The 14326-nt window shown below is 39.3% G+C and overlaps 1 protein-coding gene across 1 annotated transcript; it reads right to left on the reverse strand.

The window, feature by feature from the left end:
- Positions 1-60: 60 nt before the first annotated feature.
- On the reverse strand, positions 61-14315 carry klhl12 (kelch-like family member 12). The gene is made up of 12 exons (XM_084917211.1): positions 13806-14315; positions 11666-11892; positions 11339-11492; positions 9970-10187; positions 8621-8770; positions 8391-8505; positions 8199-8305; positions 7176-7371; positions 6896-7054; positions 4565-4663; positions 3534-3720; positions 61-1036 (listed from the first exon to the last, which is right to left on the reverse strand). The coding sequence occupies exons 1-12, from the start codon at positions 13861-13863 to the stop codon at positions 910-912; spliced, it is 1797 nt and encodes a 598-aa protein (XP_084773337.1). The 5' UTR covers positions 13864-14315; the 3' UTR covers positions 61-909.
- Positions 14316-14326: the final 11 nt, after the last annotated feature.

The raw sequence follows: 14326 nt of genomic DNA on the forward strand, positions 1-14326 counted from the left end.
CTGCTGATTTAGAAGACTTCACTGTGGCTCGCATTAAGTCATGATGTATCACAGATAATCTTAACTGGTTCTCATTGTGTTTATTTACTTCCCAGGCAACAGTGATGTTAGGAGTGTATCATACATTTACATCCAAATCTATACTCTGAGGAAAGAAAAATAAATCACAAGCACCTCATACTTGAATTTTCAAAGTTGCCAAATCGAGGAACAAATGAATCAAGAACCAATGGGTACAAATCAGTCATTTTCTAAAACAAAAACATCTCTAAATATATCTTCTGAGAGAGCGAGAGAGAATATGTATGAAACATATTAAAGTTATTTTAATTAAAAAGCACTGTTTACGGGTAGGGGTTGAATTACTGACTCATTAACGACGTTGCAAATGCCAAATGAGTTCACCCGATAACAAGCTAATGTAGGGCAACGATCATCAAAGTCAAATGGGAGGCAACATGGATGCTCACCGCTTGATGTAGGCCAATGTCATAAGGCATATAGCAGCAACTGGAGCCTGAATCTGCTCCATTGTATTTTGTTTTCTCATCATGAGTAGAAATATATTGCACTTTGAAGACAAAATGAAAAAATAATCTCACAGGTAACGACAGACACAAGTACCACGGAAGAGAGTCATGCATGTCCTGATGGGCTCCTTGGAGGCCTCTTTTGAGGTAAGTCTACCACGGTGAAGCTGAATCTCTGTAGCACGGTCCGAGTCGCGGAGGGTTAACCGTCCTTTGGAGGAGGCGGCCCAAACTGCTGCGCTTCATAATCTTTTGAGGGTATCTATTTGAATACTGGTGAACAGACATCTCCCTTTGCGGCTGTGTTTTAGAGGCATTTAAGCACAGTTTAGCAGCCTGCCCTCCCGCTTGCTTTTCCTCTTGTGGTTCTTGGCAAACATCACTTTTCTCGTAGAACACAGACGCCCGCGTCACACCGCTGGGTTGCCATCGAGGTAACAACTTCCCAAGAGTCGATAACTGGGTCGTAACATTCGATACTGCTGAGGAGAGAGTTCCCGTCATATCTGGAGAAATGGAGAGGAACTGAGAGTTTGAAACACAGCAGGAAACAGAGCTGAGTGAAGCCACTGAACAAGATCACATTACTACTGTCTGACAAGCTTGCTGCAGAATGCTGTACCGATTCCAAGTTAAATCAGACAATTCACTTTCAACCCTGAAACACGTTGTGTCTACAGCTGTCTGCGTACATTAGTACCATGAAGAACAAATATGAAAACACAGTAGTAACTGCTGCTCAAATATCACTAATGTACAGTTGAAGTCAAAAGATTGCATACACACAGTGTGCGCATGAATGTTGTGGTAATTTGGGGCTTTTAATGATTTTGGTTATTGGTTCTTTATCAGGGTGGCATTTTTGTATAGCATACATCTTTAATGACTATAATAACAAGATTTGGGTGCACAAGTGTTTTTTAATTTCTCTAATCAGGATCCTTACAGGGCTAAAAGTATACATGGAGGCTCAAATATATGTTGTATGATGTTAGGGTTTGGGCTCACTGTCCTGTTAGAGCCCCCAGTTGTTTCCAAGTTTCAACTGTCTAGGTACTGATTTCAGGTGAAGTTAAAGAATTTAATCCACTTTGTGCAATTTACCAGCACCACTGGCAAATAAAAGCCTCAGAGCATGATGCTACCACCTGGTGTGAACGCCTCTTTACTCCTCCAAACATGCTTCTTGTCATTGTGGTCAAATAGCTCAATCTTTGTCTTGTTTGACATTGCATGACTTTCATGCCCATGGTCAGTGTATGTAAACTTCTGACCACAATAATTTGTCTGCTAACAATATGAATCCAAAGATAAAATCAGCCTATTTTACGAGGACCCGCCATCCTTATTTTCAGCTCTGTGTATATGGAATATACTGAAATAGCTTCGTATGTGTCACAGTTCACCATCATTCATCTTATCCTGGGGCTTTGTGCAGTCCGTTAGTTCATCTGTCTGAACAACCCAGATTAGCTTCCTTCCCCTGCCCTGTTATTATGTGTCATAAGTAGATATGACAGAAAATAAGGAAATGTATCATAGGTCATCTTTAGCATCATGATTAGGACACCTTACCTAAGAGTGTTAGCGATAATTTATGAGTTGTCTCTGTAGCTCAAATTGCTCTGAATTTAAACCACTTACAGATGCCTTTGCTTTGTCACTTTGGGGAATTCTGAAAATGAAATGCACTGAATGTTTAAGAAGAAGATTTTAATTACACTGAAATGCTAGAAGGGAAGAAAAAAAGGAAAAGGCAAAACACAACAAAGACAAAGCAGGGACTGCTTTGGTAAAAGGTGTGTTACTTGAGAAAATACAATCAAGGAAACAATGTTTTTAAGTATCAGATGAGCGAGTTTGAAGGTTAATTAGATGTCAAGAAACTACTGTTAATGTACTATGAAACACGACTGTGCATTGCAGAAAAAAATGAACAAATGAAAAAATAAACAAATCTGTGTGCTTTGCCTGTAGCTTCCAGTGTTTGCATCTCCACTGCAGTCTCTGAAATTAATGACCAGGCTGAACCCGCTAAGGTGATCTCAACCTCAGTTTGTATTAGTTCACATTTTTGCTCAGCTTTACCGTTTTCTTTTCAGTTCAGTTTACTTTCACTACGTTTCCAGAGTCGATGTGCTTGTTTTAAGTTGAGCTTTTACGGTTTGAAAATGTTTAGTGTAAGTGTCAGTTTAGTTTTTCTGTTCTGGGACTATTCGTCATGAGCATGACTCAAGAAGGTCAGAACCTGTATTACAATACAAACACATGGCTCACAACCATGTGGGCACTCCAGTTTGAGTAAACATAATGTCCTCCTAATGTTTGTTGTGCTTACATTTTTTGAACAAATATACTAAAACTAAAGCATGTTTTAATTTTAATTTCTCCAAGGATGTGGTATTGTTTCAGTAACTATAATAAACTGGGGTCTGACCCAAGATAAATGGAATATGGTGGGATTACATTATGCATTCATGTTAAAAAACATTTCCTTTATGCAATCATTAAAATTCTCATGTCTGTGTGCAGACTTGTTGAAAATACATATGTGATCTATTCTTTACTATTAATGTGCGCACTGTATGCAGGGAGCTATGAGACATTCTTTCTGTACACCAGCTGCTCTATGCTGAGTAAAATCAGGAACAAAACCCATAATCTCTGTAAAATTAGATTCTGAGGCTCAGTCGAAGCCTGAGTGCTCAAAAGTTGCTTTTTTAGTGCTACATTCTCTACTTGTGTTTCTCCACACAGTGTGAAGGGATTCCCCGTGTTATCACTGGGACAAAAAGCAGTCAGTAGACTTGACAGACCATTTCTTCAGAAAGCATTTATACTATGAGAATAACGATAATGTATTGAAACTGGTTTCACTTCATAGTCTACATGGAAAGAAGGCACAATAACCCAAAAGCCTGCCAATATTCATATCATATGTGAGCGCTGTATTAAGTAAAACCCCTTTAGGACTATTGCCACAGCAATGGAACTCTTTCTTACCCGGCGATGGCGTAGAGTCGCCCTCGGAGGACGGTGGCTCCTACATAACACCGAGGAGTCGTCATACTGGCTACAGTGGTCCAGTAGTCTGTTCTGATGTTGTAGACTTCGACGGAGTCAAGGTGTGAAACGCCATCAAACCCTCCCACTACATAAATGTGGTCATTGAGCAAAGCCACACCGGCCCCTGGAAACAGCAGGAAGGTGTCAACAGACAGCAGCACAGCTCGCAGGAATTTGGATCGGATATCAGTGTGACCATAGCTCAAAAATTTGTACTGAGTATCTGTGACAGTGGCCCATTTTATGTATGATGTTCTGTGTTTACTACACCATGCATCAGCAGCAGTGTGAATGGGAGAGCTAACAAAGCATCAAGGAAACAGCAAAAGGTCAGCTGTCTGGAGGAGATGCGTGCTTCCCACTCCAACAGCTTCTTGTTATATGCCTGAACTTGCAACTTCAAATTTTTGCCGTTTTTTTTTTTTTTGTAGTCAGCAGCACACTGTGGTCAAGTCTGTTAACATGACTGAAACACAAAAAACCCTTTCAAAACCAGCATCTCTTGCTCAATCACTTTCACTGTCTTTAAGTTTAGATTAACATTTGATTGGAAGCTTTTAGAAATGTTAAATAAATAATTTTACAAATGAGGCAAATAACATGGTCCCTGTTTATGTTTTATTTTTAAATAAATACCAATCTATGGGCATGTGCAGAGAAGGAATAATAGATACACATGACAAAGGATGTTGAATATGGAGCTGCCAAGCAGGAGGAAAAAAAGCCCACAGAGGGGGTTAATGGGTGTAGTGAAGGAGGACATGCAGAGGGTTGGTGTGACAGAGGAGGATGCTAGGGATAGGTGAGATGGAGGAAGATGATCTACTGTGGGAACCCGAAACAAGGGAGCAGCCGAAATTAGGAGACAATAACTTGCAGTGGATTGGTACTCGATGTCAGCAGAAAGTCAAAACCAAGCCATCGGTAATGTATCCAAACTGGAAAAAAGATTATGTTTTATTACCTACCTGACCGTTTGGTGGCCATGGGTGTGACACTAGTCCAGTGGCCTGTGTGTGGGTCATACCGCTCCACCGAATTCAGGATGTTTAGCCCATCATAGCCACCTGTCAAGAAATGGATGGTCAGAAAACTAAACATGATGAGCTTGTTTATGCTGCTGTTCAACAGAGTTCTAACTAAAGACTGTGATGTCTCCCACTGGCTTGTAAATTCTTTATTGTGAAGACTCAAGCTGAGCGTTTTGACACTCGCCATCTTAACTTTTTAAAACGCTCATTTTGTAGCAACTTGACAGGCCCACTTAAAAGCGCCTTCTGCTATGTCATCCTAACAAACATTATGCTGCTTTGCATGCACATGCAAACATAAAGACTGACTGAGGGCACACATCAGGAAAGCTGAGGTCCATTTTTCCATTCACTACGGTAAAATCTAATTTCTTTCTAAAGGGAATCAGGGATAGGTTTCACTTTTCAGACCCAGAAGCTACGTGCACCTTGTATATGACGTAAAAATCTTTTTGGTTTATTTTATGAGCTAAAGCAGAGATTACCTTTGAGGTCAGAAGGAGAATATAAGCCGTTTTCTAAAGAAATCTTAACCAAAACGCTAACGTTATGGCTATGCCTACTCTCCCTAATTTCTAAAAAGTTATGAACCACACGATTAACCGAAAAACCAGCCAGAAAAAAGACGCATTAACATAGTTTTCTTGACACGAAACAAAGACGAAATGATATCTCAGTTTTTATATTTGCCTGCACTGGAAAACATGGAGTTCTCATTGCATTGTGGGTTGCTTGCAGCCTTAATGTGTCTGTCAGAGTTAGTCAGCTATCAAAGTAATTTATCCTGTAGGCGTTTTTGAGAGGAGTCCAATGACTGAGTACAAACTGCCTCCTGACATCTTCTGAGGGAAACCAACTTTGGATAAACTCTTTAGGTGAACAGCCAAGAATTACTACTGTCATAAACGACAAGGAGCTCTAAAAGACATGCCTGTGAAATGGTTATTGCTGGAGAAAATGAAGACAGCTTCCACGAAACTGATGGTAGAGTGTTTCAGAACAACTGACTATGTTAAAATGGTTTTACTTCATGCTTTCATTGTTATAAATAAAAGGAAAGGAGGGTGAGAATTAGTCTTATAATCACATACTGTATGTATAAAATGGTAGTTGCTTCATGATTTGAAAAACTAAGCCAATGTGAAAGTGCCTTAAACATGTATTCTTTCTAATCGAGCGACTTCTCTGGTTGCAAAAACAAATGTCTACTGCTCAAGTGATCTCTGACCCCAGTCTACCCTTTCTTGATGAGTTTATGGTCTCAATTGCTAGTTTCAAGCCTTAAAGAATACAACGTGTGTTCGTTTCTTAGAAAACCATCTTCGCTAGAGTCAAAAAGATCGATGAAATGTAGGTGTTATGACTTTAGCTGAGACCAAGAGGAGAGACAAACCTCTGGGAGGGTTGCGTCAGGAAGGGCATCTGATGTGAAAACCTTCTAAATCAAATATGCAGAGCTACACACTGGTGACCTGTAGCTTCAGCGCAAATCAACACCCAGCATTTCCAACTTTTCTGTTCCACCTATACAGGCTTGCTAAATTTTCCAATCAATGAAAATAAAAATCAGAAGAAAGTAAATGGATGAAAAAGAAGAATTAACTGTACAAAACCAACAACAAAAACTCCATCCTCAGTCACACAGCACTAGCCATAATAGTTTGACGTGTGCATTTTCAGTCATAGTGACTACTTAGATTTGTACTCAGTCATCACAACATGGAAAACTTCTGCTTAAGGGGTAATCTGAACATAGGGTGCCCCTTGCATTTTGCAAATTTGAAAATGAAACGCACTGATTGTTTAAGAAGATTTTAAAGGAAAAAAAAGAGAAAAGGCAAAACACAACAAATATAAACCAGGGACTGCTTTGTGAAAGGTTCCCTACTTCACATAATGATAAAATACAATCAAGAAAACCATGTTTTAAGTATCAGATAAGAGAGTTTGAAGGCTCATTAGATGTCAGAAACACATGACTGTGCATTGGAGCAAAAGCTGAACAAATGAAAAACAAATCTGTGCTTTGCCTGTAGCCCCCAGTGTTTGCAACCTACTGCAGTCACTGAAATCAATGACCACGCTGATTTTCGTAATGATTTTCATGAATCATTACGATATGAAAACATCCAGATGTTGACGGATGAAACAGTCAAGGGTTATAAGTCTATGTCTACCTTTTATATACAGTCTATGCTGGTTTTCAGGTTAATATTTGGGCCCATGTGATAATCAAATTTTGATGACTGTGTATTTTTGTCTCCATACCTAGACAGTATATAAGCCCGCTGGCCACCACCAAACCAGCTCCTTCTCTAGCTGTCTGCATATCACCCAGCATGCTCCACTGGTCAATGTTTGGATCATATCGCTCCATGCTGGTATGACGCCGACTGCCATCGAAGCCACCAGCAACATAGATCATATCTGTCAAGAGCCAATAACACCACAGCTCTCTCATTAAACATGAAAAATGGAGATGGACAAAGAAAATCACAGGTGATTTCAGAGAAGGGACTAAGATCACTGAGCATAGAATGTCTCTGACCTCCAAGTGTTGTAGCTCCAGCAAGGCCTCGCCGAACATTCATGGTTGCAACGGTGTACCAAACACCGTCCTCATCCGCTGTGTAGTCCAGGCACTCCACGGAGCTGAGCCGCGACCGGCCGTCATAGCCCCCGATCACATAGACTCGATCGTGCAAAGAAACGGTGGCCACGTAACGCCTTTTCCGTGCAATATTCTGTTTAAGACACAAGTGTCAAACTCATTTGAGTTCATGGGCCACATACAGTCTAATTTAATCTACAGTGGGCATTGCATTATAACTAAAAAGAAATCAACTCTGCAGACATGAACCAAAGCCAGAGCAAAAGACATGTGAACTGAAATCTATTAGAATTTTTTTCAAAGCAAAGATGATAGTAGGAATCTATCTTCCAGGGAAAAAGCTTTTCAAAATGCTATGTTTGGAAAAGACAGGAAACTCTTTAAGCCAAGCTGCTTTTCACTATACTTGTTATCACTATAATTAAAGTAAATTTAGATAATTCTTCACAATAACTGCAAAAAAGAGGTGTTCAAACTTGCCTTTAGAACAACTTTTGCCATTTTGAGATATAAGAAAGCTGAAAGCAGAAGCCTGAGTAAAAGACGACCCTTAACCCTACACCCTCACAAATTTACCAGCCATTAGCAAATACTGTATTCTGTAGAAGTCATTTTAATTTTAAAGGTTATTTTTTATTCTTTATTAAGTTATCGATTTACAAAACAGGTGCTGAAAAGCATGAGATGCCTTAATAAAAATCTATTTCAACAATATTTCACTTTACAGATCAAAGCTGTACAGTTTTCGTTTCTGAAGAGGATTTCATGTGTTCATGACTCAAACAACTTCACTTTTAATTTTCTGTCCATTTCTTGTGTAATGTGGGCATCATGAAAAACCTTGCATTTCATTGACAAATTGGAAGCAATTTATGAGTTCAATAACATGTTCACACTTTGCACTGCATGTTTGACACCCCTGGTTCAACAGCCAAATACATGCATCAAATTAATACTTACAGGCAGAAAGGTCCACTCTTGAGTTTTGGGATCATATTTTTCAACTATGTCTATTGGTGACTGCTGGCTGCCAAACCCACCGATAACCAGCAGGACTTCTTTGGCACCTTAAAAGAAAATAACGTATTTTACAAAGCTTCTGTCTACAAGACAAGTATTTAGCTAAAGTGCAGTTGAAAACTGGATTCCTACCTAATCTGGCTTGTGTGCGTGGGCCTTGCATCTCACTCCTCAGCTCCGGTCTTAAGTGGAATTTCTTGGCTTCATCAACAAGGTCTCGACATGGCAGGCTACACCGAATGAGAGGCTAAGACGAGTAAAAACTTGCTTAATTACGGTGTGATAAAACTTGACAGAAAAATTTTTCATAGGAGGCTTGGCATGTGATTACACAACAACCCACAAAGCGTCGCCTGGCTCACCTCAGTATCAATGACATCTGTAATGTAGCGGGGGGTCAGCAGCGGCATCCGAACAAACTCAAGCATGTCTGGCAGGTAGGGCTCCCGCTCTTTGCGGTTGTGTTTGACCCAATTTAACACGGCCTCGAATACAGGCTCCTCCGAGTCCACCTGCATACCAACAACATATACAGTAATGACACCTGACAGTAAATCTACACAACACTGAAGGATTTGCTAACAGCTGCAATTGAACTATTGCACAAGACTGATTTTTGATGCAAGCTTTTTTTCAATAAATATAATTACTTGTGGCAAGACTAGTGGCAACAATTCAAGAGACTTCTGCAACTGCAAAGACAAAATGTACAAAGGTGAAACAGCGCAGTCTGCTAAAATAAACTTCAAATCCTCAAAGATGACAGAAAACTTTAACTGAAGGCAAATTATGCGTGACTACGATTTACATGTATGGTCTGGTTTTATTTTAAAAACAACAAATATGACAGGAAAGACAATTTGACAGAACTTGTGATCTATAAATCATCATGTGATAATAACTATGTTTTCACAAAGCGGGGTATGTGGTTGGGAAACAGGAATTTCCTGAGCACAAAGCCAAACTTAAATCAGATTCACTTCTCTGCAATTTCATTGTCAGGTCAATCCACAACACTGACTGGAACTTGGGTGGTTGGGTTGTTGGGGGGGGGGGGGAGGTCACAGACTGATTCTGTAGCAGGTTTATACTTGCTTTTCATTTTTGGCGCTTAGATTGTTGACAGATATTATAGAAGCTGTGAAAGTCAAGCTCAATTTGCATTAAATCAACTATTTGTTTCAGGGATCTTAGACTGAAATTTAACTATTTCAGTAGTACTGCAGACTAAAGTTATCAAATAAAGTGGAAATGACTTCATTTTAGTTTATTTTAGTAAAATCTATATAAACTGTCTGATGAGGCTTTAGTGCATTTGTAGATATACAATGTCTATGTGACTGTGACGCAACAGCCTTCACAAAAAGTCATGTTTGAACTGCAATGCCTGTTAGGATTTCACCTAAATCTTCCCCCTGATAAATATCCTCCATATAACTCATACTAACCAAGGAAACTAAAACTAAATATTTTCAAACTACAGAAACTAAAATGAAACTAATAAAGCCAAAATGGAAAGTAACTGAAAAGGAACTGAATTAAAAACAAAAAGTCAATCAAACCAATTAGAAAATACAAAACTATATCGCTAACTCTCATGCAGACAAAAAAGTTACCAGGCAAATTTCAGGTGCTTGGAGCAACAAAACACAAAGCAGCATTCACAGCACAGTTAAAGAGAAGCAAGCTTCCCTGCATGCAGTTTTCCTACCTGAATTTCGTCACATTTTATTAGCTTTTCCACTTCTGTCTGGCTCAGCAGCATGAACTCCTCATGCTGAACCACCTCGGAGAAATGCTTCTGGGAGAAGAGCTCAGCGGCCTGCATCAGGTCAAGGCAGTTGTGCGTCTCTGCAAAGTCTCGAATGCCCAGACAGTTGGAAGGATCGAGTTGGCTCTCCAAAAAATCACAACACGCTCTTTTCACCCCTAGGGAAGAGGGAGATAGGTTTGTACACACATGCACCATTTGTAGCCTTAACTCTTTCAAAAACCAGCATGTAATTCTCTCTTAATTTGGAAACGCAGAAGGCATTTTAATGGAATAGTACCACTGTTTAATAAACGTTTCACTATCACACCAACCAAATTAGAAAGTAGAATTTTAAATTGATGATTAAGCCTAAAAATAATTATTACATCACATTTTCTGCGGTTCCCAGCAGACTATAATAATTCTGGATGATATGATTAATATTACAAACAGACTCATGCACACTCTCTACAAAAATATATTTTTGCAACATTCGCTGTCATTTTTTTGTTTTACATTTTTTATATAAGATTATATGGGGTCCGCTAAGATGAGCTGGATGAGGCGGCCAGGGAGCGGGAGGTCTGGGCTCTCCTGCTTAGACTGCTGCCCACTCATCCTGGCAGAAGATGGATGGATGCATGGATTTTTCCAGGTGCTATACAAGGTATGAATACTGAATACAACACTGGATGACTGATAGATTACACTGCCGTAACTGGGGTTCAAATTAAGCCCTTACGTTGTTGCATGAATGGACTGGGGAATTAAAGATGATCCATTTAAATCTGTAACTGGATGAATTTCCCAGTTACTAACGTTTGCGAAAGTGACTTATTTCAACAAGCTTGCTTACTAAACCTCCAAAATCCAACATTACAACAACCCAGTTTATTCTACTGGGTAGACACATAAACTGACCTAAATCATGCTAAAACTAATACATTACTGCCTGCAAGAGGAAACAATTCAAACTTTGCAATACCTGGTAAAATTTATTTTTGAGGACACTGAATAAGACGTTTCAAGATCTGGGGTTACAGTCATGAGAAAAGACGGCTTAAGCAAACTCTTTAATCATTATGTTTATATTCTTTAATCATAACACTGCACTTTAATCAACATGAACACTGTAAATATGCCACATTTACCCATACACACTAATTCTTATCAGCAGACTGTGGTAAACAGACATAATTATATTATGTTATATTAACATGTTAAACAAAGTTATAAAAGCTCAAAACACAGAAGATTCTGAAGACAATGTCAAAACCAGAGACAATTATTAGAAACTTTTTAAATCAAGGTACAGCTCTGGACTTACCTTTGAGCTGTAGCAAACACGCTGCAGGGAGCAGCTCTTGTACGTTCTCCACCGTGACAAGCACAGTCTCTGTGTAGACAAAGTCCAACAAGATCTCCATAGTGGATGCCGTGAGCCCCTGAATGTCGACAAAAGATTTCCCCTTTTCTGCAAGCTACAGAGCCACAACAACACATTTATTTGAAGGATTACTTTTGAGAATCATCCTGCATTTTAGGCAAACGTAACACCACCTTAAGACACCCAGAAAGGACAACAAAGAAAAAAACAGCATAAAAGAGTGCATCAGGAATGTAACTGGGACATCTATTTTTCAAACATTATTACCTCGCTAGTGAACATGGCACAAAAATAGTCACTGCAGGCAGCCAAGACAATTCGGTGAGCTGGAAAATCAGTGTTCTCCACCCTCAGAGTGATGTCGCAGAGTGTGTTGCTCTTGCGAAGTGAGTTCATTGCATTGAGGATGGATTTGGCATGGGAATTGGTCATGATGTCTTTGGGAGCCATGCTGCTTTGAGAATCCCTTACGGATCTCAAACTACTAAATGAATCTGGAAAAAAGACAGTCTATTTTGAAAACATCCTTTGGGAAGAAAGGTATTCCACAGTTAGCATAAAAGCACGCCACAAGGACACATTTTTATATATTGTACAAGCAAGTCATGCAGCTAGTCAGTGTGTGTGTCTGTCAGTAATTTGTCAGTTGGGTTGAACTGCTGGCTATTCACAAGATAAGTTTGCGACACTTTGTGGGAAATGATAACAGATTCACTATTTTACACCCTTTTTACAACATTTTATAAAAAACAAACAAACAAAAAAACCCAACTGCTAATGAAAATGTACATGAAAAAACAAAACATTTTATATTAACTTTTACATTATATAGTAATTGCTTAATATAGATATACTTTGTATTGTGTATTATTTCTACAATGCTTTTTCTTGGCAAGGACAAGAAATAGCATAATTTATTCTGCTTATAGGACAGCAATGGAGAGAAAATACTGACTATCATAGAAGCACTATAGTATTTATAGTGCTGTATTTGCCCGACTTCTGGATTTATTTCTTGCAAACAATTACTTGATTTATTGGGGGGGGGGGGCTATCTAATTCTACCTGGCCCTGTGTAAAAACTGAATTGTTACCCTTTTTAAATCATGAATTAACTCCAATTAACCACATTTTTGGAAATCTGAGTTCAATTTCACTTGCCACACTTTGGTCTGATTACTGCCACACCTACTGAATCAAGAAATTACAAGAGTAACCTGCCTGACAAAGTAAAGTAGGCCAAAAGGCCTCAAAAACCAACATATTATGCCATGATCAAAACAGTCACTGACGTCCATTTCTAAGGCTTTGCGACTCCAGTGAACCACGGTGAGAGCCACTAACCACAAATGAAGAAACCTTGGAACAGTGGTGAACATTCACCACAGTGGAGTAATTTTGGTAGGCTGGCCAAAAGCCCATCAATGACTGATCCAGGAGGTCTTAGGCATGTCTCACATTTGCCAAAGAACATCTAAATAAACCCCAGAACTTTTGAAATAAATAAATAAACACTCTAAAAATACACTAAAGTTGAACCTTTGGAAGATTTGTGTCCTGTTACATCTGATGTAAGACTAACACAGCATTTCACAAAAAGAACATCATGCCAACAATGAAAAACGGTGGTGGTAGTGTGATGGTCTAGGGCTTCCTGCTGTAATTCATAGAACAATGAATTCTGCTCTCTACCAGAAAATCCTGAAGAACAACGTGAAGTCATCAGTTTGTCCCAGGAGCTCAAGCATAATTAACATGAGTTACGCAGCAGGATCTGAAACACATAAACAAGTCTGCCTCTTAACGGCTCAAAAAAATAAGATTTTGGACCAGCCTACTCAAATTTTGGACTGAAACCAGATTAAGATGCTTTGGCATGACCTTAAACTGGTCGCTCATACTTGACAACCTTCTTATGTGGCTGTATTAAAATCATTCTGCAAAGAAGAGTGGGCCAGATTTTCTCCACATGTGAAAAACTCATTCCCAGTTATCACAAAGACTTCATTGCGGTTCATCCTTCCAAGGGTGGTGTAACAAGTTATCAAGGTTGTAGAGGGCAATTACTTTTGTCCACACAGGGCCGGCTAGGTTTGGATATCTTTACGCCATGAATAAATTAAATCATCATTTAAAACTGCCTTTTGTATTACCTCAGATTATATTTGCCTCATTTTAAAAGTTCTTTGAAGATTTCAAAAGTGAAAAAAATAACTCAGAAAGGGGGCAAATACTTTTCTCATCACTCTACTTCTTGTAGAAAGGCTTAAATGATCAGTTATTTCTATGAATAAAAAAAACATATTTAATAATGCTAGTCAAATAAGAGCAATGTGTGTTTTTTTTTCTTTCCAGACTTTACATTTTTGGAATATTTTTCCACTACAGTCTTGCAAATACAACTTACCGTTAAAAGATCGGAATACTTTTTCCACCACTGGGAGGCAATAACTATAGCTACACATTAGCTAGCAGCAGCCAACGACAGCTGACGGCTAACGCCAACGCTAACAATAACAACTACGAAAACACAGCAATATAAAGTGAGCTGACGGCCAGAAGAAGACAACACATGGAGCGACACACACACACAAAACAACTTGTAATAATACCTGTCGCAGCAGTAAAAACGTCTAGCTAAGTTGCTCAGCTAGCTAACGTTAGTAGCACCAAAGTCTCCCTGTCCCAGTTCTTTGCTCCCAGTCGTACTGCCTTTAACAAAGCCCCTCAACTACAGCTACTCCATGACGACCTCTGCCGGGTCACTCCATGCACCGTGAGGACACATATATCGGAACGGCATCATATTAAATCCCGATGGGATTTTTATCCAGCTATAATATCCCGTTGACTAAACTGCAGCAGGTCACAGTAGCAGCAGCAGAGCAGCGACTCCACAGATTGGACGTAAACAGACCATTACGTGAG

This window comes from Perissodus microlepis, chromosome 20, assembly GCF_051167445.1.
Source record: "Perissodus microlepis isolate ML-2025 ecotype Zambia chromosome 20, ASM5116744v1, whole genome shotgun sequence".
Classification (NCBI taxonomy): domain Eukaryota; kingdom Metazoa; phylum Chordata; class Actinopteri; order Cichliformes; family Cichlidae; genus Perissodus; species Perissodus microlepis.

Bases quoted from the DNA above. Each gene is read 5' to 3' on its own strand.
- klhl12 (XM_084917211.1), bottom strand. From the start codon at position 13,863: ATGTGTAGCTATAGTTATTGCCTCCCAGTGGTGGAAAAAGTATTCCGA. The intron at 11,493-11,665 runs GTAATAATGTTT...GTGGCTCTGTAG, and splicing joins GTGCCATGTTCACTAGCGAG to CTTGCAGAAAAGGGGAAATC. The intron at 8,306-8,390 runs GTAGGAATCCAG...TTTTCTTTTAAG, and splicing joins ACGCACACAAGCCAGATTAG to GTGCCAAAGAAGTCCTGCTG.